The sequence below is a fragment of the Amyelois transitella genome, chromosome 9, assembly GCF_032362555.1.
Source record: "Amyelois transitella isolate CPQ chromosome 9, ilAmyTran1.1, whole genome shotgun sequence".
NCBI classification, from domain to species: Eukaryota; Metazoa; Arthropoda; class Insecta; order Lepidoptera; family Pyralidae; genus Amyelois; species Amyelois transitella.
Genome location: NC_083512.1, coordinates 10,988,859 through 11,015,922, shown reverse-complemented (window position 1 = coordinate 11,015,922; position 27,064 = coordinate 10,988,859). Strand labels below are relative to the sequence as shown.

Below are 27,064 nucleotides of genomic sequence, written 5' to 3'. Positions count from 1 at the left end.
AAATCTGTACAAAGAGTAAGAATGCCTGTTGTTCGCTGGATGACTATGGATATGTTAAGTTCATTGAAAAGTAGCCAAATCTCATGTTATCTGTCAGGCTTGTGCTTCGATGATAATTGGAAATCGGAGGAATATGAAGAAGCGTTAATGGAAATATATATTTTTTCTATTTAACCTTAAGGGAGGTTAAATAAAAGAAAAACCTGAACGTGAACGAATTTTAGAATATAAAAGAATTGCACAATACGTCGGTACTCGTCTCAAAATTATCAATTTATAAGCATATAATAAAGACAGTTTGCCCTAGGATGTTGTAGGTTTCACATGAAAGGTGAAATGACATTTTTAAGACGATAGCAATTATAAATTTTCAAAGGTGGAATGCGCGGGTAGATGTCATGCGAGGGCATGACCATTGGAGTTTTGCAAAACATTTTCTTCGTATTAATGTAATTATGAATCTATTAAATGTACGGTTAATGACAATAGCTGAGAATGCAGCTAGGATATATGCCAAGACGAGAGTAAAAGATACACTGAAGGTAAGAGCCACCTCACTTCTGTTATAATCGCTAATGATACATAGATGTTATGGTAAGAGGGTGTACTGTTTTGTTTATTACATTGACAGTCCTTAGATTGCCAGAGATGCTTTACTTACATATCATCAGTAGTTACCATCAAAAGTTGTATTATCTCACGAGGAAATTTGCACATTCTGACCACTGGATGTGTAACATTGATCAAATATGGGTTAGGTTGGCAGTGAAACAAACATGATTGACCTTCCACTTACAATTCTAACCCTCTTTGCCTTATCAGTTAGCCTTATTATAACCTAGAACTTACATCTAAAAGCTTGAAGCGTTCAATCCGAATTCTGAACTATTGCTTACTGGTGATACTTGACATGGTGTTTCTACATGGGGTCTTCTGATTTGATCCATATTTAATACGCTATATTACTTCTTTAATACAAGTACGCTGGATTAACCATACGAGAAATGGTCGTAAGTGAATCTATTGCAGCGATGCTTCACTGAACTTGTAATTTCATCAGGAATCGTAAGCCGCAAGCAGTTTATCTAAGACATCACTTACACAGACCCAGATTAAGGTTTCTGCTGTTATAAGTATTAACTTCATAAAATAACAAGCAATCGCTTGATGCCAAACGATTTCTGCAGCCAGTAACTTTAGCGTCTAATTCATTAATCACGGTAGCCCATTAAGGTCTAATAAACAAGGCCCTTCAAAATCACCGACGCCATTTTATAACCAATGAACCTCATAGTCCAATCTACGATTACAGCTGTCGAATTTTGCCGATTCCAGTCTGACAAATCATCGAAAACATCTCAGTCCACTATACTTGTATCACTGAAGTCAAAATTAAGACACGATATTCGGCGATCCACTTCGATTCACAGATACACTGAAGCACTTTTGGTAGTCTACATCCAGGCGATGGCCGGAGCTCCGTCCGAGAGCGAGTCCAGGGACCGACGCGTCTTCCTGGGCTGGAATTGCTGTCAGTAAAGCGATGATGAGGAGCAGGGGCCGTCCACGCCTTGAAGCTGCGGTTCTGGGTTCGTCACCAGCTGGAAGAATATCGCTTATTAGAACTGAAGATGCGAAGACAGATCGTGGATCTATATGTTTTCGTAGTGATATTATTAACGTTCCTGACAATAAAGTCGCACTTGGGCACCTCTCGAAATAGGTGAGTATATAGCCAGGATTCACGTCAGGCGGAAAAAGAAGATCATCATTGCTAAAGAACAAATTGTCAAAAGGCCATAACAGTTATCCAGTTGGAACTTAATCTCATCTTTCCGTGTATTCAGATGGGTCCTCTCGACTTTGATAGTTATTTATCAAATGTGTCTCAATATGATTTATAATAGGTCGTCTTATATACTAGTTGTTGGAGCTACAGGTCTAACGATGTCATGTTTAGGTAGGTATATGTCTGCAATGCAGGAGTAGCAGAAGTTTATAAAAGAGACATAAGATATTTATCAATTCGGGGTACTTCCAGAATTTTCATCAGGGTGTATGTTAGGAGAAAGTGTGTCAACAATCGGTTTACAAATGCATCTACAACTCCACTCCAGTACCTTTGTCTAATCTTTTTTATCAGCTCGAAGATACTCAAGAGGAGTCTAATAAGGATCTGATGATTCTTACTTCTCTAATCTCACATACAGCTGGTAACAGCCCGTCTGTGGAGTTATTTGGGGAACGAGGCGACGGCGTCGGCGCATGTTTAGGGATCTCCCGCCCCGACGACATCTTATCGTGAAGCTGAGCAAGGCGCATGCTCATCTGCCGTCTCTCTTTCTGCTCCCTTTCCTTCTCCCACCTCTTTGCACTATAACTCCTAATAGACGAAGAGCTGCTTTGAACCGAACTTAGACTTGGACGTCGCGAACCTGAGGTAAAAAATGGTATTTATTACATTTTTTGCAAAATTGTTGCGATAATATGCGTGCTATGCGTTGCTGCTGTGATTGCGTTGCATAGCATGATTATTTCGGTTTAAATGTAAGCATAGTTTTAGATGTTGTCATTGCCAAGTGAGTTATTTTTAAGCTTTGAGAAGATGCGATTTGAAATAGAACATCAGTGAGAGATTGCTTTACATTTTGATATGATAAATGTTAAATAATATTGCATTAGTAATTTCAAAAGCGTTGAAGTTAAATCTGTTTGTTTGTTTATATAAAGCACAAATGAAGTTAACCTGTTTTTTCTAAATTAAACAAGTTACAAGCGAAAATATATATCAGTAGAGGTAAAGATGTTTCCCCAAATTACCAAGCAAGTAAAAATTATCTAACAACAGGGCACAGTGTAACAATGAACTTTGAACCTTACTGCGACATGATAAAGGCGTGCATGCAGCGCCAACGCTAAAAGTGGACAATTTGACAGAAGCAAAGCAGCGTGCTTGTCGTGAAACTGAAGCCTTGGCCCGAATCTTGAATCTTTCGAGATACCAGAAAATATTATATTTTGAGAATGGCATTACTATTAATAAAATATCATCGTTTATATCGAAATGTATTTTCACACACTAGATTATTGTGATACGTCTTTTATTTAATAATTGTATTATTAACAGTGATGCCTTCTATTGTGTTGTTACCAAAATTTATTGCAAAGGTGAATTATTGATTGTGTTCAGTGAATGTGTAAAGTGTTAATTGAAAATGTTAGGTCACGTAACTCACAGAGAGATTGTTAATCTTTCTGGTGTTAAAGACCAGGCTAAGGCTACCTTGGTTCAGTTTCGAAGAAGTGTAGATGAGATAGGAAAAGACAAAGACCTTGGCCATCTTGCTCGCGCGTACCTTGCGACTGACGCCACACCATAGCTTTACGATATAGTTTTTAGCCCAAAGGTTGTTCTTGATAGTGCCAATGCCACGAGTAAAGCCTCACATCAAGCGTACTTACAACAAACCATCAAAATCGTCAGATTTATTCGATATTTTCCAAATATGCTTTGAAAGAAAATGAGGAAAGGATTGTGAGATTGTGGATTTTAATACAGAATTCTAGAAATATGATAATTATGAAATTGTCAAAATATTTATTAACAGATTTATGTATACAGAAAACAATCGAGAATGATAAACACAAGAAACAAAATTACATAGGTCCTGCTTATTTCTAAAGAAATCTCTTCCAGCAGACCCGAGATAAGAGACAAATATGTATTGTATATAACAAAACTTCAGAGATACAACTGATGAAAATGAAATTTTTATTTAAAAAGATGGGTGACGGGCAGAAGGATACGGTAAATACAGAAACCATTATACAAAATATATATACAACGAAGGTAATGTAAAAATCAAGTCAGCACCACTCAGTGCAGACTCTACAGAGGGTCATTTAGAGATGGGAAGTTCAACAGGAACCAAAAGTTACTTTGTTTTATACATAAGAAGAATACTACAATCCAGGGGTTATTTACGGAGCATATTTGGAGGAACATCGAGTGGCCGAGCAGTCGCAGACTAGCGTCTGTCCGTGGCCGCTAACACCGAAACGCAACATCTAACGGACGGGCGTCATCGGTGCGTTGCATGCGTCACACAGACTTTCCCCGAAAGCCTTGTATTCACCGTGTTTACTTCATCATCATCATCAAATTTTGATTATTCACGTTAACTTTTAGTTAAGCTGTCATATAAAACTGTCGGATGTTGAAAAATATCAACAACATCATATTTCAATTGAACCAACGAAATACATAAAGCAAGATTTTGATTGAACTGCATTTGTTTTCCCAAAGCAAACTTGCGATTAAATCCATTTTGTTGTAAGAGTTTGGTACCCATTAGAGACAGTGAAGAGTACATCAATCACCCAATAGAAATGCTATGGCAAAACCGCGCGAACCACCCACGCAGCGTTCGAGGAAACCGCACCCGCCGCCGGACACCGACCGTGCAGTAATGGGGCCGCGGGCTGCATACATTATCCAGATCACCTTTGGCGGCGCACTTAGGCGGGTGCGCGCCGCCGTCCCGCCTTACGGCCTTCAGGTGCCGCGAGATTAGCAAGATGGCCGCGGTGCGCGCCGCACCTGCGCGCGACGCCGACACGGGCACGCCGCGCCGGGACGTGCGCCGCGACGCCGACGACTCCAGCTCCAGGGTGCCGCTGGTGCAGCCGCTGCGGGAGGAGGCGCGCGACGACGCCCGCGTGCCGCTTACCGTGCCCCCTGGAATCGAGCGTTTACTGACTAGGCTTTTTTACACATACATACATATGGTCACGTCTATATCCCTTGCGGGGTAGACAGAGCCTGTAGGGGTAGCAGTCTTGAAAAGACTGAACTGGCCACGTTCAGCTATTTGGCTTAACCATAGAATTGAGATTTAACAAGAGACAGGTTGCTAGCCCATCGCCTAAAAAAGAATCCCAAGTTTGTAAGCCTATCCCTTAGTCGCCTTTTACGACATCCGTGGGAAAGAGATGGAGTGGTCCTATTCTTTTTTGTATTGGTGCCGGGAACCACACGGCACTAGGCTTTTTTTAGTGTAGAAATTTCAGAAAAGTAGCTATACTTAGTTACTCTTGTATTCCTGTCTTGAACTGAAAGGTTACCTTAGCTAGCTTGAAACTGAATGCAGTTTGTTACCGCTTCTTCTGCACTGACGCCTTGGAAGCGGCAGTAAACTTAGTTTTTAAGTAATTTATTTGACGTCAACCAATGTTGTTAAACCATACGTTTTGACAATTTTTAAGCGATATATAGTATCCTATAATAATGAATAAAAATTTTGAATTTTTGAATTTTGAAATGGTTCATTCAGTTGCCTGGTTCCTTACAAGGCAGACATTGCTTTCACCGTAAGAACACTGGTACTTACTGTAGGTGGATGACCAGTCAAAGAACAATTACTATAGATGCCAAAACCCGTCAAAAGCAGAGCTTCCAGGCTTCACAAACACCTTACAATTCAAAATATCAGAAGACTAACCAGTATCGTTGAGAGAGTACAAACAGGGCGGTGTGAGGCGAGCATCAGCCAGGTGTGTGGGGTGATACCGCGCCCTCGTGTACAGATGCAGCACCATGCAGAGCAGCCCCGCCAGTACGAAGATCCCCGACGCTACGCCCAGCAACGTCGGCATATCCGCTGTCAGCAGCACCAAGTCTGGAAGATTGGTTGTCTTGTTTTACAAGAAGCTACTCAGTTTTAAGTCTATCATACCTAAGCGACTTCTTCTAATTTTAACAGTCATAAGGTCAGTATTAAAATCTAATGTTGGAATTGATAACTACACAAATTTGTACTCAAACTCATTCTTTGCGAACAACCTCTTTACCATTTGAACCTCAATTCCAACTGAAAGTCAACTCAAGTCACCTCCAAGCTGAACGTGGCCTTTCAGTCATTACAAGACTGTTGGCTCTGCTACCCTGTAGGGGGTTTAGACGTGACTATATGTACCCACCTATAAACCCACTTCAGTTCACGCTCAGTGTCTTGATAGGCAGTGCGAATGACAATTTTAGTTTTACTTACTGGTAAACCTAAAAGGTGATATCACGTGGGTGAATAAACCATAATTTTGCTATCTAGTTTTCTACATAAAGAAAGAATTAATCGATTTATAAGGTATATCCGTTACCTTCAGTACAGAATACTCTCTGCGTAGGTCTGGAGTGCGAAGTGCTGTGGTAGCCAGGGTCGCACTGGCAGTAGGCGTTGTGGTTGACCTGGACGCAGGACGCATGCGCATCGAACGCCCGGCACGTCTGCCGGTAGAAACACTGCTCGCCGAGCTTCCTGGCTGTGAAGTGAGAGTGGCTTTAGGATCATGGTCATCAAAATTTGATAAAAATATCTTCATTACTGTTTTCGTCGACTTGGCATTTGGACAAGTCTACATTATTCAGGAATAAAGTTTTAGTCACGATTCGGGAATGAGTAGTTCTGGTAATCACAGTGGAGGGACAGCTGTGTGACTCCTGTGACTTCAATAACAGTGTGTGCTTATACATACATATTCATAAATGGTAAATGGGGCAATTTCTATGTCCTTAATCCAGAAGAACTAAGAACCTATTTCATTCCATCCTTGGTGAAAAATATGTGTAACTGCTCTATAAATATATAAATTTTGACGTAGAAATTTAATTACTTTCATAGAAAAGTGGATATAAAACACGTGGTTTTAATTAAATTGAATTAAAATCCCGTCAGCATGAGTGAGCACTCTTCATGAAGAGCCCTTACTTGGCGCACAAAAGGGAAGGGCTCTCGACTCTTCAGTATCTTCAGTCTTCGTTGTTTGAAAACAAAACAATTATCGTAACAAATATTGGCTATGATTTATGATACTTAAACTGGATACTGATATTACTGCCGCAAATCAGAATATCTTTCAGATTTCTACTTTACGCTACTGCGTCTTCGATGATGATAATACTCTGCTAACGTCGAAAATATATTAAAATTATCTCTCCATACAGCGTCTTTTTGTGCTCGGTATTATGCCTGAGGTATCTTCAGATAGGTAGATCTTTTAGAAATCTCTTATTACCCTAAACTTATGTCTTATCGAGAGGTGAGGCGTTGTGATTTTTATTGCGGTCACTTTTTCGATAACTCACTTTTAGCACAGCCCTTGGCGACGCCCAAAGAGACGGGGTGTTTGGAGTCACACTGACACGTCTGGGTGGCGCGGAGTAGAACTAATAGTAGAGAGAAACCTGTCAGAGATCAAACTATTATAGGAGGAACAACTCACGTTTAGCACAGCCCTTGGCGACGCCCAAAGAGACGGGGTGTTTGGAGTCACACTGACACGTCTGGGTGGCGCGGAGTAGAACTAATAGTAGAGAGAAACCTGTCAGAGATCAAACTATTATAGGAGGAACAACTCACGTTTAGCACAGCCCTTGGCGACGCCCAAAGAGACGGGGTGTTTGGAGTCACACTGACACGTCTGGGTGGCGCGGAGTAGAACTAATAGTGGAGAGGAACCAGTCAGAGATCAAGCTATTATAGGAGGAACAACTCACGTTTAGCACAGCCCTTGGCGACGCCCAAAGAGACGGGGTGTTTGGAGTCACACTGACACGTCTGGGTGGCGCGGAGCAGAACTAATAGTAGAGAGGAACCAGTCAGAGATCAAGCTATTATAGGAGGAACAACTCACGTTTAGCACAGCCCTTGGCGACGCCCAAAGAGACGGGGTGTTTGGAGTCACACTGACACGTCTGGGTGGCGCGGAGTAGAACTAATAGTAGAGAGGAAGCAGTCAGAGATCAAGCTGTTATAGGAGGAACAACTCACGTTTAGCACAGCCCTTGGCGACGCCCAAAGAGACGGGGTGTTTGGAGTCACACTGACACGTCTGGGTGGTGGGCTCGCAAAACACGTGCAACAGCTTGGGGTTGCACCACTGGGAGCACGGGGACCCGAGGTACATGCCCCTTTCTGGAAAATAAAAATAATTTGGTTGAACTATTCTATAAATGAAAATAATTTGGTTGAACTCATTTCTATTCTAAGTTTGGATATTTGTGAAGTTGACGTACACTACGTACATACATATAATCAGGTCTATATCCCTTGCGGGGTAGACAGAGCCAACAGTCTTGAAGACTGATAGGCCACGTTCAGCTATTTGGCTTTAAGATAGAATTAAGATTCAAATAGTGACAGGTTGCTAGCCCATCGCCTAAAAGAAGAATCCCAAGTTTATAAGCCTTCCCGTTAGTCGCCTTTTACGACATCTATGAGAGAGAGATGGAGTGGTCCTATTCTTTTTTTCTTTTGGTGCCGGGAACCACACGGCAAGAAGTGAAGTTGACGTTGTTGAAGAAAATTCTGCATTGCAGTTTGTTACCGATTCTTCTGCACTGACGCCTTGGAAGCGGCAGTAAACTTAGTTTTAAGTAATTTATTTGACGTCAACCAATTTGTGCCGTGTGGTTCCCGGCTTTACTACAAAAAAGAATAAGACCACTCCATCTCTTTCCCATGGATGTCGTAAAAGGCGACTAAGGGATAGGCTTATAAACTCGGGATTCTTCCTTTAGGCGATGGACTAGTAATCTGTCACTATTCCAAATCTCAAGTCTATCATTAAGCCAAACAGCTGAACGTGGAACGTTTTAAAGACTGTTGGCGCTGTCTATCCCATAAGGGAGATAGACGTGATTATATACGTATTATACGTAGGTACGTATTACAGAATCTAGAATACGGAGGTTGTGTTTCAACGAACTTTTCACAAAAAGAAAAAAAAATGTTTCTACATGTTCGAGATTTTAAAATTAAGATGAAAAATTTGTCGCAGAACCGGCCGACCAACATTTTTCAATTTTGATTTTATACTTTCAAAGGTTACAGAAAAGGTCACCCCTTTGTGAATAACGCGGGACCGAGCCATCTCATGTAACGTCATCAATATAGATGAAAGGAGTTTTAAAAGGGTGCAATTTGATACATTCATCTATACTAATATTATAAAGCTGAAGAGTTTGTTTGTTTGAACGCGCTAATCTCAGGAACTACTGGTTCAAATTCTTATTGTGATGAATAGACCATTTATCGAGAAAGGCTTTAGGCTATATAACATCATGCTGAAACTATCAGGAGCGAAGAACTAATGGAAAATGTGAAAAAAAAAAACAGGGAAAATTATTAATCCTTGAGGGCTTCAATGATGCCCAAAATAACTATTCCACGCGGACGAAGTCGCGGGCACAGCTAGTAATTTTAATAACCTGAGAGTATCAACCACCGTTCTTGGGTGGAAGTATTGTGGCGACATCTCTAAGCCACAAGTCACAACAACAAATCACACGACGCTATCAGTCAAAAACAGTGAAGAGTCTAAATCGCGCAAGCAAAGATATCACGGATTGGAGCATATTACGTGCGCAGATTGACCTGCACTAGCACCTAGGTCATGACTGCAGCAGAATCAGCGTAGTTATTGCTTTTGATTGCAATGAATTCGTTGAGTTGTGACCTTTTTGTATTGCTGCAACTCACACCCTAATTAATTTGTATTCCATATGTAATTGTAAATTGTGTGTAGCAAATCAAATAAATAAATTATCTATCTATCTATCTGACCTCTGGACACAATATCGTCTGTCGCGCGGTTCCCCAGGCATAACACCTAGCCTGGCGGAAGATCTTCCCTTTGTGGCCGTCGAGCCCGAGTTACCGCTCATGCTACAGAGGTGTCGCCTTTAATATTATTCTTCTTCTTAATCAAACACTCTTGTCAGAGTGGTCGTGGTTGCGCAGACGAGGTACATGGAGATGTGTTCGTCGGGTCCTATTCTTTCCCGAGGACTGTTCTCTCAGTGATGTGATAGTTAGGCATTAATAGCAAAGCGGTAATATTTAGGCGGTAAAAGTTTCATCAAGTGTCGTGTGGTGTCCGGCACTATAGAATATTTATTTATTTATTAGGTACACAAAACAGTTTTACAACAAAACTTAATATAAAAATAAACAATAGAAACATGGCCACTTGTAGGTCAAACACAAGTGTACTCGGCATGATTAACATTATAGTGACGACAAGTAAACATTATATAAACAAACTAGCTTTCCGCCCGCGGCTTCGCCCACGTGTAATTCGGTTATATATAGCGTTTTTTAATGATCTCGACAGGGCTTTTTCTTCCACAGGTAGTAGAAAATAAAATTCGGGTGTTTTATTTATGCATACCGATTACGCCGAGATTTATGGACCGATTTACGTGATTCTTTTTTTGTTCGGTAGAGTATACTTTCAAGTTGGTCCCGTTGTTACCTAATCAGGATCTGATGATGGTATTCCAGGGAAATCAAGGGCAAACCTCAAATTTACAGGCAATTACGTTTTTGACAATTTCATAGATCTGTTTAAGTATTTGCGTCTGATAGTCATCATCCCATGTGAATGAGCTGATGATGGAAGGTACAACTCCTCAACGGTTAGGAGTTGAAAGAAAATTCTTACGAAGTTATACGTACATGTGAGGCTATTAGGTTGATAAAAGTAAATCTCATTAACGTTAAGAATTTAGGTGAAAATGGATGCGGACAAATTTCGTAGCTGTTTGTATGGGTAGTGTTAACACAAAATAGGGATTTAAAGGCGTGATGTTATTAATGTTATGCATGTATGTACATAATTATGTATGTTATTATGTATGTTAAAGAGACGACTGAAAGTTGTCATACAAAGTCTTTTTTTAAGGATGGGAAATCATCAAATGACCTCTCCCGCTCTGGGTGGAACGGAAGGGAGTGTCAGACTTTTACTGACTAAAACCCACCTCGTTCCTTCAGTTGCCCTTTGCGTTCCGGGGCCACGGTATCTCGTTAGAACTTTCCCGCAGCCCCGGCTCAGTTTATCCCGTTTCCCCCCCTTGGGGGTTGACATTTCAAAAATCCCTTCTTAGTGCTCACTTATGTTACTAAAGGAACCTCTGTTCAAAATCTCAGACTCCTATACCGAGCGGTTTCGGCTGTGCGTTAATAAATCAGTCACCCAATCACACCCCCTAAATCACGATTGGAGGGTAGTTTGAAAAAACTTATGTCAAACATATTTACTTGCCTATGTACGTGTTCATGCCAAGTTTCAAGTTTATAAACCCAAGGAATAAGATTTTTCATAGAAAAGTTTTTACCCCTTTTCCCCCCCCTTGGGGGTTGAATTTCCAAAAATCCTTTCTTAGTGCTCCCCTACATATCCCAAGGAACCTACATTCCAAATTTCAGCTGTCTACGACCAGTAGTTTCGACTGTGCGTTGTCTGTCAGTCAGTCACTCAGTAACGAAAGAGTTTTATATATATAGATAGGAGGTAAGTACTTACTTAGTAAAAATAGATAGATCCACTCCATGTCTTTCCCATGGATGTCGTAAAAGGTGACTAAGGGATAGGCTTATACACTAAAGGATTTGTCACACTGGATGCGTTCTGCGGTCTCCGGTCAGGTCAAAGCGAACGCAGCCCGCATTATGTTTGAACAACATTGTCGGTCTCAATATATTTTGTATTGAGTGCGACATGACCGTGCGAGCAACTCGTATCGACGGCCTCTGTGGCGCAGCGGTAGCGCGCTTGTCTGTGACACCAGGGGTCCCGGGTTCGAATCCCGGCCAGGGCATGATGAGAAACGAACTTTCTCCGATTGGCCTGGGTCTTGGATGTTTATCTATATAAGTATTTATTATAAAATATAGTATCGTTGAGTTAGTATCTCGTAACACAAGTCTCGAACTTACTTCGAGGCTAACTCAATCAGTGTAATTTGTCCCGTATATATTTATTATATTTATTATAGATCTTAAAATAATCATACATACATACATATTATGATTCATCTAAAAAACATGAGACAAATTGTAGGTAACGGTGATTTTCAGTTATCATAATGTAATCCTAATGATCCTACACACCCCTAGTATTAAGAAATAACTTCTGGAGCATAAATAATAGTCCTTAACCTTTAAAAGCCTGAGATTACTAGGTATTTCATTTCTCTCAAGAAAAAGTTTCTTTACGAAAAAACAAAGAAAGATCGAAAGTTTGTATGTTTCAGGAGTGTTCGCGAGTTTATGATTTTCGTGCATGTTACAATCATATTTTTTCTGTTCTGAGGTTACAACAATAGTTTAGTTATCATTTAGGCCGAGCAGACTTGCTACATACTGTAAAGTAATTAAATTCCGGAAAACAGGTGGCCTTTGTTAAACCTAAAGGTAATTTCTATTTAGATTTAAGTAGTACGACTAAGGCATGCGCTTGTTAACTTGGGATTCTTCTCTTGGGTTGGCTTCGATTGGCTTACAAACTTCGAATTCTTCTTTTAGGCGATGGGCTAGCAATCTGTCACTATTTGAATGTCAATTCTATCACTAAGCCAAATAGCTGAACGTGGCCATTCATTATTTTCAAGACTGCTGTCTTTATTTACCCCTCAAGGGATATAGACGTGATTATATGAATACATGTATGTATATATTATATAAATAGACTATGGACTGGCAATAAATTCGAGTAAAATGAAATTTTTAAGCTGCACAAAGCAAAGTATCTCGTCTGCTGAGCTCTGGGCGGGGTAGTGGAGGGTGTGGGCGACGGAAGTGGACCTCGGCGGACGTCTATTGAGGACACAGCTGCAGTTTTTCTATTTTCTGTTAAATAACTTTAGAGCCGGCTGTTGGTTTGTACGGGCCTGTTATTTCATTTGATAAAACAGTTAGGTTTTGTCGGTAAAAAAGTTACTCTGCAATCTCATACAGCCGACGTTTGTACATACATACATACATATATCACGTCTCTTTCACGGAGGGGTAGGCAGAGACTACATTTTTTCTGACCACATTTTGACTGCATTCATAACTCTCTTCATGCAAGCTCGTCGGTTTCAGGTACTCTTGACCTGATATTTTTGCCCGGACGTCTCTGATTTGATCAATGTGCGTTCATAATATTAAGTATTTAAAAAAACGCAACAGATATAGATCTTCTCATAATCTGTCTACTTCCCAAAGTCTACTTCCTTGCAACGATGCATTCTTCCTTTTTGCGTCATCTGTATTCAATTAGGGTTATGGGTATGACCTGACATGTCATTAAAATATTTCCTCAAAATACGCTTTGAGATACTGGTCAGAACATTGTTATTGTTGCATTTTGAAGCTGTAAATTTGGGGAGTAGTAGATTCCTCGAAATTACCAAGGAAACAGGGAATAAGGTCAAGAGTACCCGAAACCGTTTGCACGGAGAGTCATGAATGTTGATGAAGCGACAGAAGTATGCAGGGTTCGTGGTAAGTAGAAATGTAGTCTCTGCCTACCCCTCCGGGAAAGAAGAAAACGGGTTTATGCAAAGTTGCGGCTAAAGACTAGAATCATGAGAAAGGAAAAAGTTTTTAATAATAATAATAAATACGGGACAAATTACATTGATTGAGTTAGCCTCGAAGTAAGTTCGAAACTTGTGTTACGAGATACTTACTCAACGATACTATATTTTATAATAATAATAAATACTTATATAGATAAACACCCAAGACCCAGGCCAATCAGAAAAAGTTCTTTTCTCATCATGCCCTGGCCGGGATTCGAACCCGGGACCTCCGATGCCACAGACAAGCATACTACCGCTGAGCCACAGAGGCCGTCAAAAGTATTTGGAGTTTTTGGAGAATTACATAAACTCTTTCATTTCGCTTGTGGTGAGCTGGCCTCGAATGGAGGCTAGGTATCGGCTGCTGCCTTAGATTCATTTCTACAGAAGGTCGACATAACCAGTGCCGGCCCATCACATGTTTAAGAAAGAAGCGAGATCGTATTATGGCGCCCTCCTGTTTTCCATTTTTTTTTGCTTTAGTAAGTTGTGATTTCTTTTACCTGTTAAATTTTATCTTATTCTCGTTTACCGATTGTGCTGCAATTTTTATGATGCGGAACGGATCTGATTATGTGAGTGGAAGAGCTCTTGTAATTAAATGATACTAGCAAATCAAAATTGAGGAATTATCTGATGACGGAGCTAAAACTTGGGTACGGTAATAAAGCGACATAAATTTTATGATCTTGTCATATAGTACAGAGGCGAGGGAAATCCTTAACAGTTATCAGTATGGGCATTCCAAATATGCCTGTACTTAAGCATAAGCATCGAGGTGCAATTTTTATTCAATAAATCAATATTTTATAAAAATATTATAAAAATAAATAGCCCTTCGCAGGCACTTTTCAGGTAATATACATATGTTATAAATTCATTATTCGGATGATTATAAAAGAATGTATTAAAACCGTAAATGTTATTTTTGTTAATACTAATTTATGTTTTGAATAAGATAAAATGTTAGTCGTGCGTCATTGTAAGTTTCCTTTCGGACGTAGGTAATTTTAAAAAAATAGCACATATATGGGCGCCGCCGGACTTGGCGGTTGGAGTAGCCCAGCCGTTTGGTCTATGATAGCGCCGGCCTTAGACCTAACCTTCTGATGCAATCATTATATTTGAAAAGATGTAACATGACAATATACCTATCACGAAAATACAGACATATTTAAAGGAAAAAATAGAATAGAATAGATTTATTTTTAAAAATTTTATACAGGGTATCACTTATTGACGTTTCATCAGTTAAATCTACTACCGCTTCCAAAGCGCATGTGTAGAAGAAACGGCGGTACAAACTACACTGCAGCTTTATCACCGGACGTCAATTTACAAATATAGATCAATGCACATAGTCTAACAAAAAAGAACAAAAAAGATTACAAGTGTGGTCGCTGTTTTGTATCTTACAGATTTTCTTTTTTGAAAGAGCATGTTTTAGATAACTATTATTATTTCGTATAAATAAGTGAATCATAACAATGTATTCTCGCGTCTACATTTCTATTCTAAGTTTGGATAGTTGTAAAGTTGACGTTATTGAAGAAAATTCTGCAGTGTAGTTTGTTACCGCTTCTTCTGCACTGACGCTTTGGAAGTGGCAGTAAATTTAGTTTTAAGTAATTCATTTGATGTAAACCAATGTTGTGAAATCAAAAGACATGTTAGTTATTAAGGTATGTTAAAATGTCCCATAATAATGAATAAAAAATTAGAATTTGAACTAATCTAAAAGTCTTGTAACTAGATTAGTTCGTCAAGAGTGTCATGTTTCAGTAACTTACTTTGACGAGAAAAAGTACTTACTTTGACTAACAGACGACGAAAAACTGACATTAATGGGCGTAGAACGCTGAAATTTGGCATATTTGTTCTTTGAAGTGTAGGTATTTAGAAAGGAATTACCGATAAATACAAGAGAACGGTATACGGTATTTTGATACGCGGGCGTAACTGCGGACAAAATATAGTCTTTTATGAACTTTGCTCTTTAGCAAAATTAAGCGACGTAGCGTTTCGAAAATCATTATTTCGACACATTTTGCTTTGACAAAACTTTGTATAAGGTATATTTTACACAAAAATTACTTATTATACCTATATATGTATATCGTTAGTGAATGTGATGATGTTGGTTACTGATAAAAGTCGACGATGCAAAATAAGTATGCATTGTTTGTGGCACGTGGAAATATATAATCTCCACTCTACCTATCCCTCTGGAAATGTATGCATATTTTATTATTTGAATGAAAGTATGGGAATATGAGTAAAATTTATAATGAAGCGGTCGCTTTACTTACCTCCGCCTTGTGGTTTTTTGTTTCGCTTCAGTATACGCCTTAATTACGAGTTAAATATACGTACTCGTGTGGAATTGCGGTAACATTTCATGTAGGCGTTTGTCAAACTTCAGATGGAATGGCGCCTTTGTGAAAACGACGCAAAGAATAAAATGTTCAGTCAACTGGGTGCTTTATTTTTATGTGCAATCGCTGTTTATATGAAAATGGGCTATTAACCGTAAAGATTACTTAATTGTAGGATAGGTCCGATCCTCTTGATAAAATAGATTTCTGAAATAGAGGCTTTCCAATTTATCTGAGACCATTATTAGTTCTATCTTTTACATAAAGGCTTAATCTAAGCTTAAAGATAAAAGAGGTGGAATTCATTGCTAAATAAATATATACGGGACGAACTACACAGATTGAGTTAGTCTCGTAGTAAGATCGAAACTTATTTTACAAGATACTAACTCAATCATACAATATTTTATAACATACATAGGTATAGGTAAATATCCCAGACCCACGTCAATTAGTAAAAAGTTCGTTTGCCATCATGCTCTAAAATTATGTAAAATACAATACAATCAAAACTTAATTATATCATTATTTCAATTGATCCCACACTGGACAGAGGCTGTAATGATATAGGTATGAAGAATGAAACACGTACGTAAATTTTAGACAGATAGAAGAGACTCTTTGAAAATAAAAAATTAAGGTGTTTTTTATCGTCCATCAACATCAAATTCACTTCTCATTCCAAATTCCTTGAACTTAAAGGCATTCTTTTAAGACGCGAGCGAGCGCCCCGTAACTTTCAGACAAAGTAAAAACGTCACTTGGAACTTGGAGCGTAGTATATTGCGAATTTCTCTTCTACCAGGGAAGCAGGAAATTAACCGGCTGATACAATACTCAAACGACACATGTCACATTGCCAGCCATTCAAATATGAACTTTATTGTTGTAACGTCAGGTGCCATTGTTGGGAGCACGATCAGGTAGTCATTTTGAGATGCGCAGCTTTTGTTTGAAAAGGGCTTGATGAAGAAAATGGGCGTTTGTTCTCGTACTTGTTCAATGTTGGACAAAAAACAATGTCACGTCTAAAAGATGCTATAGACATGTTCGTGAACGTTATTTTTTTACACACTCGTACAAACATATCATGCCTCTTTTTCAGAGGTGTCAGACAGTCATTTGCCACGATCATTAGAACTTTTAATTTGAATCTCAATTCTATCATTAAGCCAAACAGCTGAATATGGCCTATCAGTCTTTTCAAGACTGTTGGCTCTGTCTACCCCGCAAGGGATATAGACGTGATATGTATGTATGACTTTTAATTCATCACTCATCACTCTTTTCAAGCAAGCTTTGGTTTTGGCTACTCGTGATCTGTTTTCGTGACCTCGTGACCTTTCATCAGAACGTCTCTAATTTAATACGGGCGATACAAGGCTTGTTTGTCTTGGCCTTCCAACATTTCCATTAACTACTGACCTTGTATATGTATTTGCATAGTTAACCTGGTTTCATTCATCCTTAAAAAAGACTAAACCATAAAGTATTTATTTGTAGATATATAGATACATACATATAATCACGTCTGTGTCCCTTGTGGGGTAGACAGAGCCAACAGTCTTGAAAAGACTTATAGTTGCAGCGTGATGTAATAAAGCCTAAAGCCTTCCTCGATAAATAGTCTATTCAACGCAAAAAGAATCAATCAATTGGAACCTGTAGTTCCTGAGATTAGCGCGTTCAAACAAACTCTTCAGCTTTATAATAGGTACTATATTAGTATAGCATTTTGCATTTAATTTTGCATATAACTCGCACTAACCCCTCTGGAAATTATTTTGCGAGGTCAGATACAATTCTATAAAATGTATCATTATAATTCTATTGTTATCGTGGTGTGACAATGATTCTTTGGGCGTAGTAAAAATGTCACCTTACCTGGACTGGTAGTTATTTACGATTTGATCTAACAGTAAATTATAGACGTGACGACACTCAAGACATTGACATTTCACTTTATATATGTATGATTCTACAAGTATTTAGTTCGGCGCATACCGCATTTTAGTGTGTTTAGAATATTACATTATTAATTTACTTAAGCCAAGCTTATTGCAAATCACATACATACATACATATAGTAACGTCCCTGCGGGGTAGACAGAGCCAACAGTCGTGAAAAGACTAAAAGGCCATGTAAATCACCGGTACAAATTTTGTAAATATCTACGAAAGTTTGTAATTGAGTAGGCACGAGTCGTGTATGTATGATTTCCTAATCTCAAACACAACAACTGCTTAAAGAATTTAGATGTTGGATTAAATCTATACTAATATTATAAAGCTGAAGAGTTTGTTTGTTTGAACGTGCTAATCTCAGGAACTAATGGTTCGAATTGAAATATATTTTTTGTGTTGAATAGACCATTTATCGAGGAAGGCATTAGGCTATATAACATCACGCTGTAACTATTAGGAGCGAATAAATAATGGAAAATGTAAAAAAAAAACAAAGAAAATTATTTATCCTTGAGGTCATCAATGACGCCCAAAATAACTATTCCACGCGGACGAAGTCGCGGGCATAGCTAGTATCAAATAAGCATAAATATATATACTTAAGCAAAAATATATATGTCAGAAATGCTGAGAATGCATGAAAAGAAATGAATTAATGTACCTACGCTTAATTTTGACTATGACTAAAACTTACGCCAACCAACAAAAGTATATTAAAAAAAAGAAATGAAAAGGTAAGTCATACCTACGTCATAAAGCCAGCATTAACGTGCATGTTTAAAAATTCTTATGCACATATGAAATGTAAATTTAAAAAAAATGTAATAATGGCGGCCGCGTGTCATCTGGCCGCTTGGCGCGCGTCCAACCTAGAAGCCTTGGCATGGTTGGTGTTGCCAAAATACTGCCATATATTGAATAGAACTTCATGCAAATGTGGGCCATTGGGCCTATATCTTGCTATTGAGAATAAGATAGTGATAGATTGCTAGTCTTTCACACACAAGAAGAATCCCAAGTTTATTAACCTATATCTTAGTCTCCTTTTATGTAATCCATGGTAGAGATGTAGAGTAGTCCTATTATTTAGTGCCGGGAACTACACGGCACATGTTTGATAAATGTAAAAATACTACCTATTTTGATAGGTTTACATTAAATAACATATAATCACGTTTATATCCCTTGCGGGGTAGACAGAGCCATGATAGAATGCCAAGTTTATAAGCCTATCCCGTAATCGTCTCTTACGACATCCATGGGACAGACATGGAGTGGTCCTATGAAGTGGGAACCACACGGCACAAATGGATTAAATTTACATTATAAACGTTTTATAAAATATAATGTACTTACGTTCATTAAATGTAAAGCCTCCATTAAAAGTAAGAAATAAAAAGTCAAAGAAAAGTTTATAAAGGAAAAGGGAAAAGTGTACAGGAAAATCACATTAAAAGCGACGAGATAAGACATAGACAAATTAATCTTGTAAAGTGAAACCTCTTGTTTGTGTTTGAGATGTTTACGCAGACTGTGTTGCGAAGAATATTTTAATGTGATTGACAATTCTTTAATGTCTCTCTGTTGCCGACTTTCCCTTGGTAAGTCTGACTGAATTGTACTACGACCGTTTAAAAGAGTTTACATTTTGTATTGACGGGTCCAAATTCAAATAATATTTCTTTTTTTTGTTTGTAGTTTAGACATTTTACATTATTTAAATTAGATAAATTTATTATTAGTATAGTTTAGAAATATAACAGTCATATTTTATTCACCAAATAAACATTTTTGTATTGAATAATGTATGGTGTTAATTCCCTAATGGGTCTTAGTTCCCTAGTTTTATGTTATTCCCAAGAAAGACATTGATTTTATTTTTAGAACCACGAAGCACAATTACTTAAGACGTAGTTCTTTTACGCTTTTTTTTATTAATGTTTATATGAACGTACATCAAGGAAAAATAAATAGAACTTAAACTAAAGAGAAATTCAGTACAAGGGCACTACTTATTTCTTTCTGAAAATAATGGTAATTATTATTATGTGGATATAAAAAATATTCTCAATTTCTTACTAGCAAATTGAAGAACTTTTAGTAGGTACTTGAAGATTAACTGCACTTTTAAATATACTGAAATAATTATACAGCACTGAATTTTTCAAAATAATACAGTATGTAAAGTTATTTGGTAAGTTATTAGCTTTACATAATCGTTTTTTCAAATAAAAATTACGCCATGTTCTTTTGTTTTTTTTTTAATTACCTATCAAAAGTTACTTTTGATTTTCTTTTTTTTTGTGGCCAGCACACAAACTGTCACGACTTTTTTGGCTCTTTATGCTCTGTTTATGTTAGAGAGTTATGAATGTGGATGAAGCGAAGGAAGTATGCAGAGATCGTGGCAAATGGAAAGAGGTAGTCTCTGCCTACCCCGCCGGGAAAGAGGCGTGATTTTATGTATGTATGTATGCTATGTTTGGATACTTACGTACAAAACTCTAAATTAGATCACTAAGTTGTACTTTAAACTCAAATCTTCTTAAATCTAATAACAGTTACATAGAGACAGAATTATCGATTTAGTTTTGGTCACTGTCCATCCATTCATCGTAGTGGCAGGCCACACCCGTACTTTCCCAGCCGAGTTCAACCCCAAATTAACGTTGACAATATATTTTACTGTCGTTTTGTGTGACTTTGTGACTTTGTTCCCGTTAATATAGTTGTATCCACCCCGTGAGAATTTCAGAAAATAATATATAACTAATCTTTTTTACTTGTAGCACTTGGAGAAAGAGTTATTTTTTTTTATAGTTTTAATATAAGCATGTGTGTGTGCCGTGTGGTTTCCAGGAATTTTGAATAGAACCATACAGCACTTTTCCATGGATGTCGTAAAAGGTGACTAAGGAATAGGCTAATAGACTTGGTATTTTTCTTTTAGACGATGGACGAGCAACCTTTTACTATTTGAAACTTAATCCAACTTGGCCTATCAGTCTTTTCAAAGCTCTGTCTACCCCGCAAGGGATAAAGACGTTATGTATGTATGTATAGAAATAGTCTCACTCCCTCTGGAACATTTATAACGTTAAACGTTAAGTTATATAACGATCCGAAGCGACTGGTTAGTTGTGGCCAGAAAGTTTACAAATAATTGATATTTCTGTGTCTGACATATCAATTTAATGTTGTTGTGTGGTATAGTTTAATCAATTTTCTTCTGTACCTCGGACCAAAAAGAAAGGTGTAACAAGATTACTTGTCTGAAAATTTTAAGAAAAATTTAATCAACCAAAAACTATTCTTTTTTGATATCGCAATCGCAGGAATATTTGCATAATGAGAAATCTTGATTGCTATTGAAATTTTTATCCGTGGAAATTTGTCATTGCCTTTATGTTCATTTTGTCGTTAAGCTACTTTTGGTTTTTTGCTGTAACTTTTCAAAAATGTGAAATTATGTAGTTTGAATGCTAAACTTCGCTTTACGGTGAGGGAAAACATCGTGAGGAAACCTGCACATTCAGGTAACCGAATGTGTAGCCATGAATTTTGAACTAATCTCATACTTAAACTATTTCACGAAAAGCGCGTGCGTTATGCCGTGTGGTTCCAGGCACCATTAGAAAAAAGAATAGGACCACTTCATCTCTCTTTCCCATGGATGTCGTAAAAGGCGACTAAGGCATAGGCTTATAAACTTGGGATTCTTCTTTTAGGCGATGGGCTAGCAACCTGTCACTATTTGAATCTCAATTCTATCACTTAGCCAAACAGCTGAGCGTGGCCTTTCAGTCTTTTCAAGACTGGTGGCTCTGTCTACCCCGCTAGGGATATAGACGTGTTCATATAAAAGTGTAATGTCTTGGAAAGAGAAAACTCTGAGTTACAAGCTCCGCTTAGTTCAGACGCTAGCCTCTCACGATCTTACTGTTTTCTATTTATAACTTGTATTTTAGTTAATTTAAATTTATTTTTTAAGAAGAAAGATAAAAAGTTTTAAGTTTTTTTTTTAAAATAAATCGATAGATAACATCTGTAACAATCTGTCCTCTAACAGCAATGACGAGAGCAAATACGAGTAGAAGGCAAGAGTGTTTACAAATTATTCAACTCGTATTATCTACAAAACGGGGCACGATTCCCATGGTGTGGTCCGAATCGCTGAAATAATAAATAGGTTTTTGTAACGCGAGGAAACCGCGGCCCGCTGTATCAAACCCAGATAAGATACGCCGGCCCCATTAGGCTATAGTTGGGAAAATTTGTGTTTTTTTTTCTATTTAGCCTATGCCGCGTGGTTCCCGGCACCAATACAAAAAAGAAAAGGACCACTCCATCTCTTTCCCATGGATGTCGTAAAAGGCGACTAAGGGATAGGCTTACAAACTTGAGATTCTTTTTTAGGCGATGGTCTAGCAACCTATCACTATTTGAATCTCAATTCTGTCACTAAGCCAAATAGCTGAACGTGGCCATTCGGTCTTTTGGCTCTGTCTACCCCGCAAGGACAATAGATGTGACCATATGTATGTTTGTATTTAGCCTATGTTTTGAACGTTTCTTTGATGATGAAATATACATACATAAAATTACGCCTTTTGCCCGGTGGGGTAGGCAGAGACTACATCTGAAACGACGCTTAATGATGGAATCTCAATTCGTTATTTGCTGGATCTGGTGTCTTTAACTAAACCCACGCCATCTTACATATTGTAAAATTAGCCCTAATAAGGGTTGTAGTTGTTTTATGGATATTTAAAATATCTTTCATGTCTTTCATTTAGTTACACGTTAACTTTACAAGCCTCGATTTTCTTAACAAAGACACAGTTCTGATTCACGAAATACGCTTTTTAAAGTTCAATTAAATATTAGTTATAACTTGGGATTCCTCTTTTAGGCGGTGGTCTACCAACCTGTCACTATTTGAATCTCAATTCTATCATCGAGCCAAAAAGCTGAACGTGGCCTGTCAGTCTTTTCAAGACTGTTGGCTCTGTCTAGCCCGCAAGGGATATAGACGTGACTATATGTATGTATGTCTTTCATCTCTCATCTGCGAAATTTTACCAAAGCCTCACAATACTCGTAATTAAATTTTTTTTATTAGTAACGTTAAAATAACAATAACAATAACGGTCTGAAAACTAGTCGTAAAGCGGCTATGAGATACAACAAGATAAAACGGAAATAAAGACCTAAACTATTTATATCATTTTCAAGGCTAACAATTAGGTACGTTCCTTTCTTGTCAATAATTTGAGGTGGACGTTCGATCGAGTCTTTCATTATAAATTAGGTACCCGGTTCACCGAGCTTTGCTCGGTCTATCAGAGATGGCGCTGATATAGTTTCTTAAAACGCTTATACATCTTAGGAACCGAGCTTTTCTCGAACCTAGGACCTTGATAAACCGATTCCTTGAGCCGAAAATCCCCTAATCTGTTATATTATATATTATATACAAGAGCTTAATATAATAAGCTATTATTATATACAAGAATTGCTCGTTTGAATATATTAGATTAGGGCGTTTGTTTGTCGGCCGCTGGCAGGTGTCCAACGGTTATAAAATGCTGATCTCTTTCCGATTGGTGTTCGTGACTGAAAATTGCAACTATTGAATTCTGCCGTGTGGTTCTCGGCACTAATAAAAAAAAAGAATAGTACCACTCGTTTCCATGCATGTCGTAAAAGGCGACTAAAGGATAGGCTTATAAACTTGGGATTCTTCTTTTAGGCGATGGGCTAGCAACCCGTCACTATTTGAATCTCAATTCTATCATTAAGCCAAACAGCTGAACGTGGCCTATCAGTCTTTTCAAGACTGTTGGCTCTGTCTACCCCGTAAGGAATAAAGACGTGATCATATCTATGTATGTATGTGTGTATTGAATTCTGCGCTTTCGAATTTGATTCACTCGAATCTGATTTACTTCGTGGAACGCGTTTGAATATAAGTCAATGTTGATTTACACCTTCTGATAGACCAGCACTGTAATAAAATTTTTGTAGTCTGGTCCTTCAATCTTCATGATTCGTACTCGTTATTGCATCGCAGGCATTGTAAAGAATCTGCAGTGTAGTTTGCTCCGCCGCTTCATCTTCACACGCTTTGGATGCGGTAGTAGTTATAATTAGATTTAAGTGATGTGACGTCAATAAGTGATACCGTATGCAATTTTAAAAATAAATCTATTCAAATCTCTATTCTAATCTTCTATTCTAATCTCAACTGGGCAATAGATTAGTTACGTGTGAGGTTATATGCTTATAAACTTGGGATTCATCTTAGGCGATGGGCTAGCAACCTGTCAGTATTTGAATCTCAATTCTATCATCTAGCCAAAAAGCTGAACGTGGCCTACCAGCCTTTTGAAGACTGTTGACTCTGTCTACCCTGGAAGGGTTATAGAAGTGATGTATGTATGTTATATCCTCAACTGCAGGCCACAAATCTAAGGGGTAAACTCAACAACATGAAAGTTAAATCTTTCGTTACGCGTTGTAAAGATTTTTGTCAGCTATCTTCTCTTTGAAACTTATACAATAAATATTTTGAGTACTTCTAGTAAACTTATACAATAAATATATTGAATTTGAGTACCTTCTTAAATAGTATAAGGAGGTTAATTCAGTACGATTTTCATATCAACCTCAATATTTTCCAAAATTGTATGCATATATATCTTCATTGTAAACAGTTTACACTAATGTAAATACGCTAATAGTTATTACTTTAAGGTGCCGCAAAGCGCTATATCGATCTACGCTAACTCAGGCCAAGTCATCCAGTTCAGGCTATTTTACATAATCGCATACAGGCCGTGTAAGTAGGTGGAGCTAATGGCTAACAATCACCTTAGCTGGAACGCTAAACTGTTGTTAAGCTGTTCAATATTGCTGTTTTAGTCCTGGAATATGTCTGTCTTTCAGTTTTCAGTTTTAAAGCCAAATAGCTGAACGTGGCCTGTCAGTCTTTTCAAGACTGTTGGCTCTGTCTACCCCGTAAAGGATATAGACGTGTTTATATGTATGTATGTATGTAATTTGTCTGTTTTTGGCTGCAGTTCTTCCTTAGGGAGTTGCTCGGTTGGTTGTTCGGCTATGACTTATAATATACCTACATGTATGTTCATAATCACGTCTACATCCCGTGCGGAGTAGACTACTAGAATATAATAAATATAAACAGGACAAATTACACAGATTGAGTTAGCATCGAAGTATGTTCGAAACTTGTGTTACGAGATACTAACCCAACGATACTATATTTTATTATAAATAGGTACTTATATAGATAAACATCCAAGACCAAGATCAATCAGAGAAAGTTCGTTCCTCATCATGCGCTGGCCGGGACTTGAACCCGGGACCGGCGGCCATAGAAAAAAAAAAACATAGCATAATAATGTAATTAAACATTTAGCAACACGTAACAAACTTGTTGAACAAGTACCACTGAAATGGAATTAACTTAAACAACACACAATTAGTTAACACGATTACAATGTTACAACTCTATACAGTAATATACATCTGAACATAATTAATGGTCACATCATGGTCACGCAATAGGTACCAGTCAATGACCTTTCTGGAGGGGTGACATGACGTAATGTTAACGTAATTTTTTACTATTACATGCGTTCTTGTTTGTATTCCGCTACGTTATATCTATACTAATATTATAAAGCTGAAGAGTTTGTTTGCTTGTAATATTTTTATTGCATAGAAATTCACACAGCAGTAAGTACATAGTTATAAGAGAAAAAAATCACTTGCAATGGCGGACTTACCCCATGAAGGGATCTCTTCCAGTCAACCAGCCAACAATAAAGGAAATAGATAATTCAATAAAAAGCGGCAAGTCACAGTTATTAGCAACAATTTAATAATATACTAACAGAAATACAGATAATAGACATATACCTATCCACTAAATATATATATGTATAAACTTATTAATAAATAAACATACATAAACTAAGATAAATTGCCTGACCCTCGATTTAGGTGCTCAACTGGACAGGATTTTAAATACATTATTTTTAAATATGTTGAGGGTCTGTGCTTCGTTTGTTTATTTGTTTGAACGGTTTAATCCCAGGAACTTCTGGTTCGAATTGAAAAAATATTTAATTGCGTTGAGTAGACCATTTACCGAGGAAGGCTTTAGACTATATAACATTACGCTGCAACTATAAGAAGCAAAGAAATGATGGAAAATGTGAAAAAAAAAACGGGGAAAATTATTCATCCTTGAGTACCTACTTTAATGATGCCCAAAATAACTATTCCACGCGGACGAAGTTGCGGGCACAGCTAGTTAAGGATAATTTGTTCGAATACTTTTGCAGCGATGCATACTACAATATAAAATGTATCATCATTATTTTCAGCTTCAGATTCAATATTATTGACATTCAACAGAGGTATCACATAAATTTTATGTTAAGTTCAGTAAGGGACTGCCTAGAAGGGCACTTTAAAGATTGAGAACTAAATGCAGTTTTAGAATTAACGTCTTCCAACATTACAAATTCTAAATTTTTAGATGATTATTATGGGTATTTCAACATCACTTAATAATTGTCATATCTTCCGGTTTCACAACATTGGTTGACGTCAAATAAATAACTGAAAACTATGTTTACTGACGCTTCCAAAGCAGAAAAAGTGGTAACAAACTGCACTGCAGCATTTTCTTCAATAACGTCAACTTCACAAATATCCAAACTTATAATAGTAACGTGAACAAGAGAATACTTTACCTTAACATACAAACATATAATCACGTCTATATGCCTTACGGGGTAGACAGAGCTAACAGTCTTGAAAAGACTGATGGGCCACGTTCAGCTGTTTGGCTTACTGATAGAATTTAGATTTCTATAAAGTGACAGGTTGCTAGCCCGTCGCCTAAAAGAAGACTGCCAAGTTTATAAGCCTATCCCTTAGTCGCCTTTTACGACATCCATAGGAAAGAGTTGGAGTGGTCCTTTTCTTCTTCTTCTAATGATTTACCTTCACATCGTCTTCTTTATCACGTTTCAGCTCTTCGCGCTCATCAAAACACCTATCATTAACACCACTAAACTAACCTACTACAACATGTACCTATATCACAACACCTACCTGATATATTGATCCTCTCTTCATCATAGTAGTCGTGAAGATGTAGGTCATCTTCCTCATCTTGTATCAGTTCTGGTGAGTCGGTCTTGCGCCGCGTCGCGTTGGGAGCGCCGCTCACAGCCAGCACCCAGACCAGGGTCAGGGTCAGCGAGACCAGCACCTCCAT

General features: G+C 37.9%; 1 protein-coding gene across 1 annotated transcript; it reads right to left on the bottom strand.

The window, feature by feature from the left end:
- Positions 1-1,518: 1,518 nt before the first annotated feature.
- Positions 1,519-27,064, bottom strand: LOC106132484 (uncharacterized). Its single transcript, XM_013331909.2, has 7 exons — positions 26,899-27,064; positions 7,827-7,970; positions 6,157-6,318; positions 5,502-5,678; positions 4,505-4,738; positions 2,191-2,435; positions 1,519-1,601 (listed from the first exon to the last, which is right to left on the bottom strand). Exons 1-7 carry the CDS (start codon positions 27,062-27,064, stop codon positions 1,533-1,535), a joined length of 1,197 nt encoding a protein of 398 aa, XP_013187363.1. The 3' UTR covers positions 1,519-1,532.

Coding starts and splice junctions, on each gene's coding strand:
- LOC106132484 (XM_013331909.2), bottom strand. CDS start 27,064: ATGGAGGTGCTGGTCTCGCTGACCCTGACCCTGGTCTGGGTGCTGGCT. Junction 5,679..6,156: donor GAGAGTATTCTGTACTGAAG/GTAACGGATATA, acceptor CCAATCTTCCAG/ACTTGGTGCTGCTGACAGCG. Junction 4,739..5,501: donor GTACTCTCTCAACGATACTG/GTTAGTCTTCTG, acceptor GCTCGATTCCAG/GGGGCACGGTAAGCGGCACG.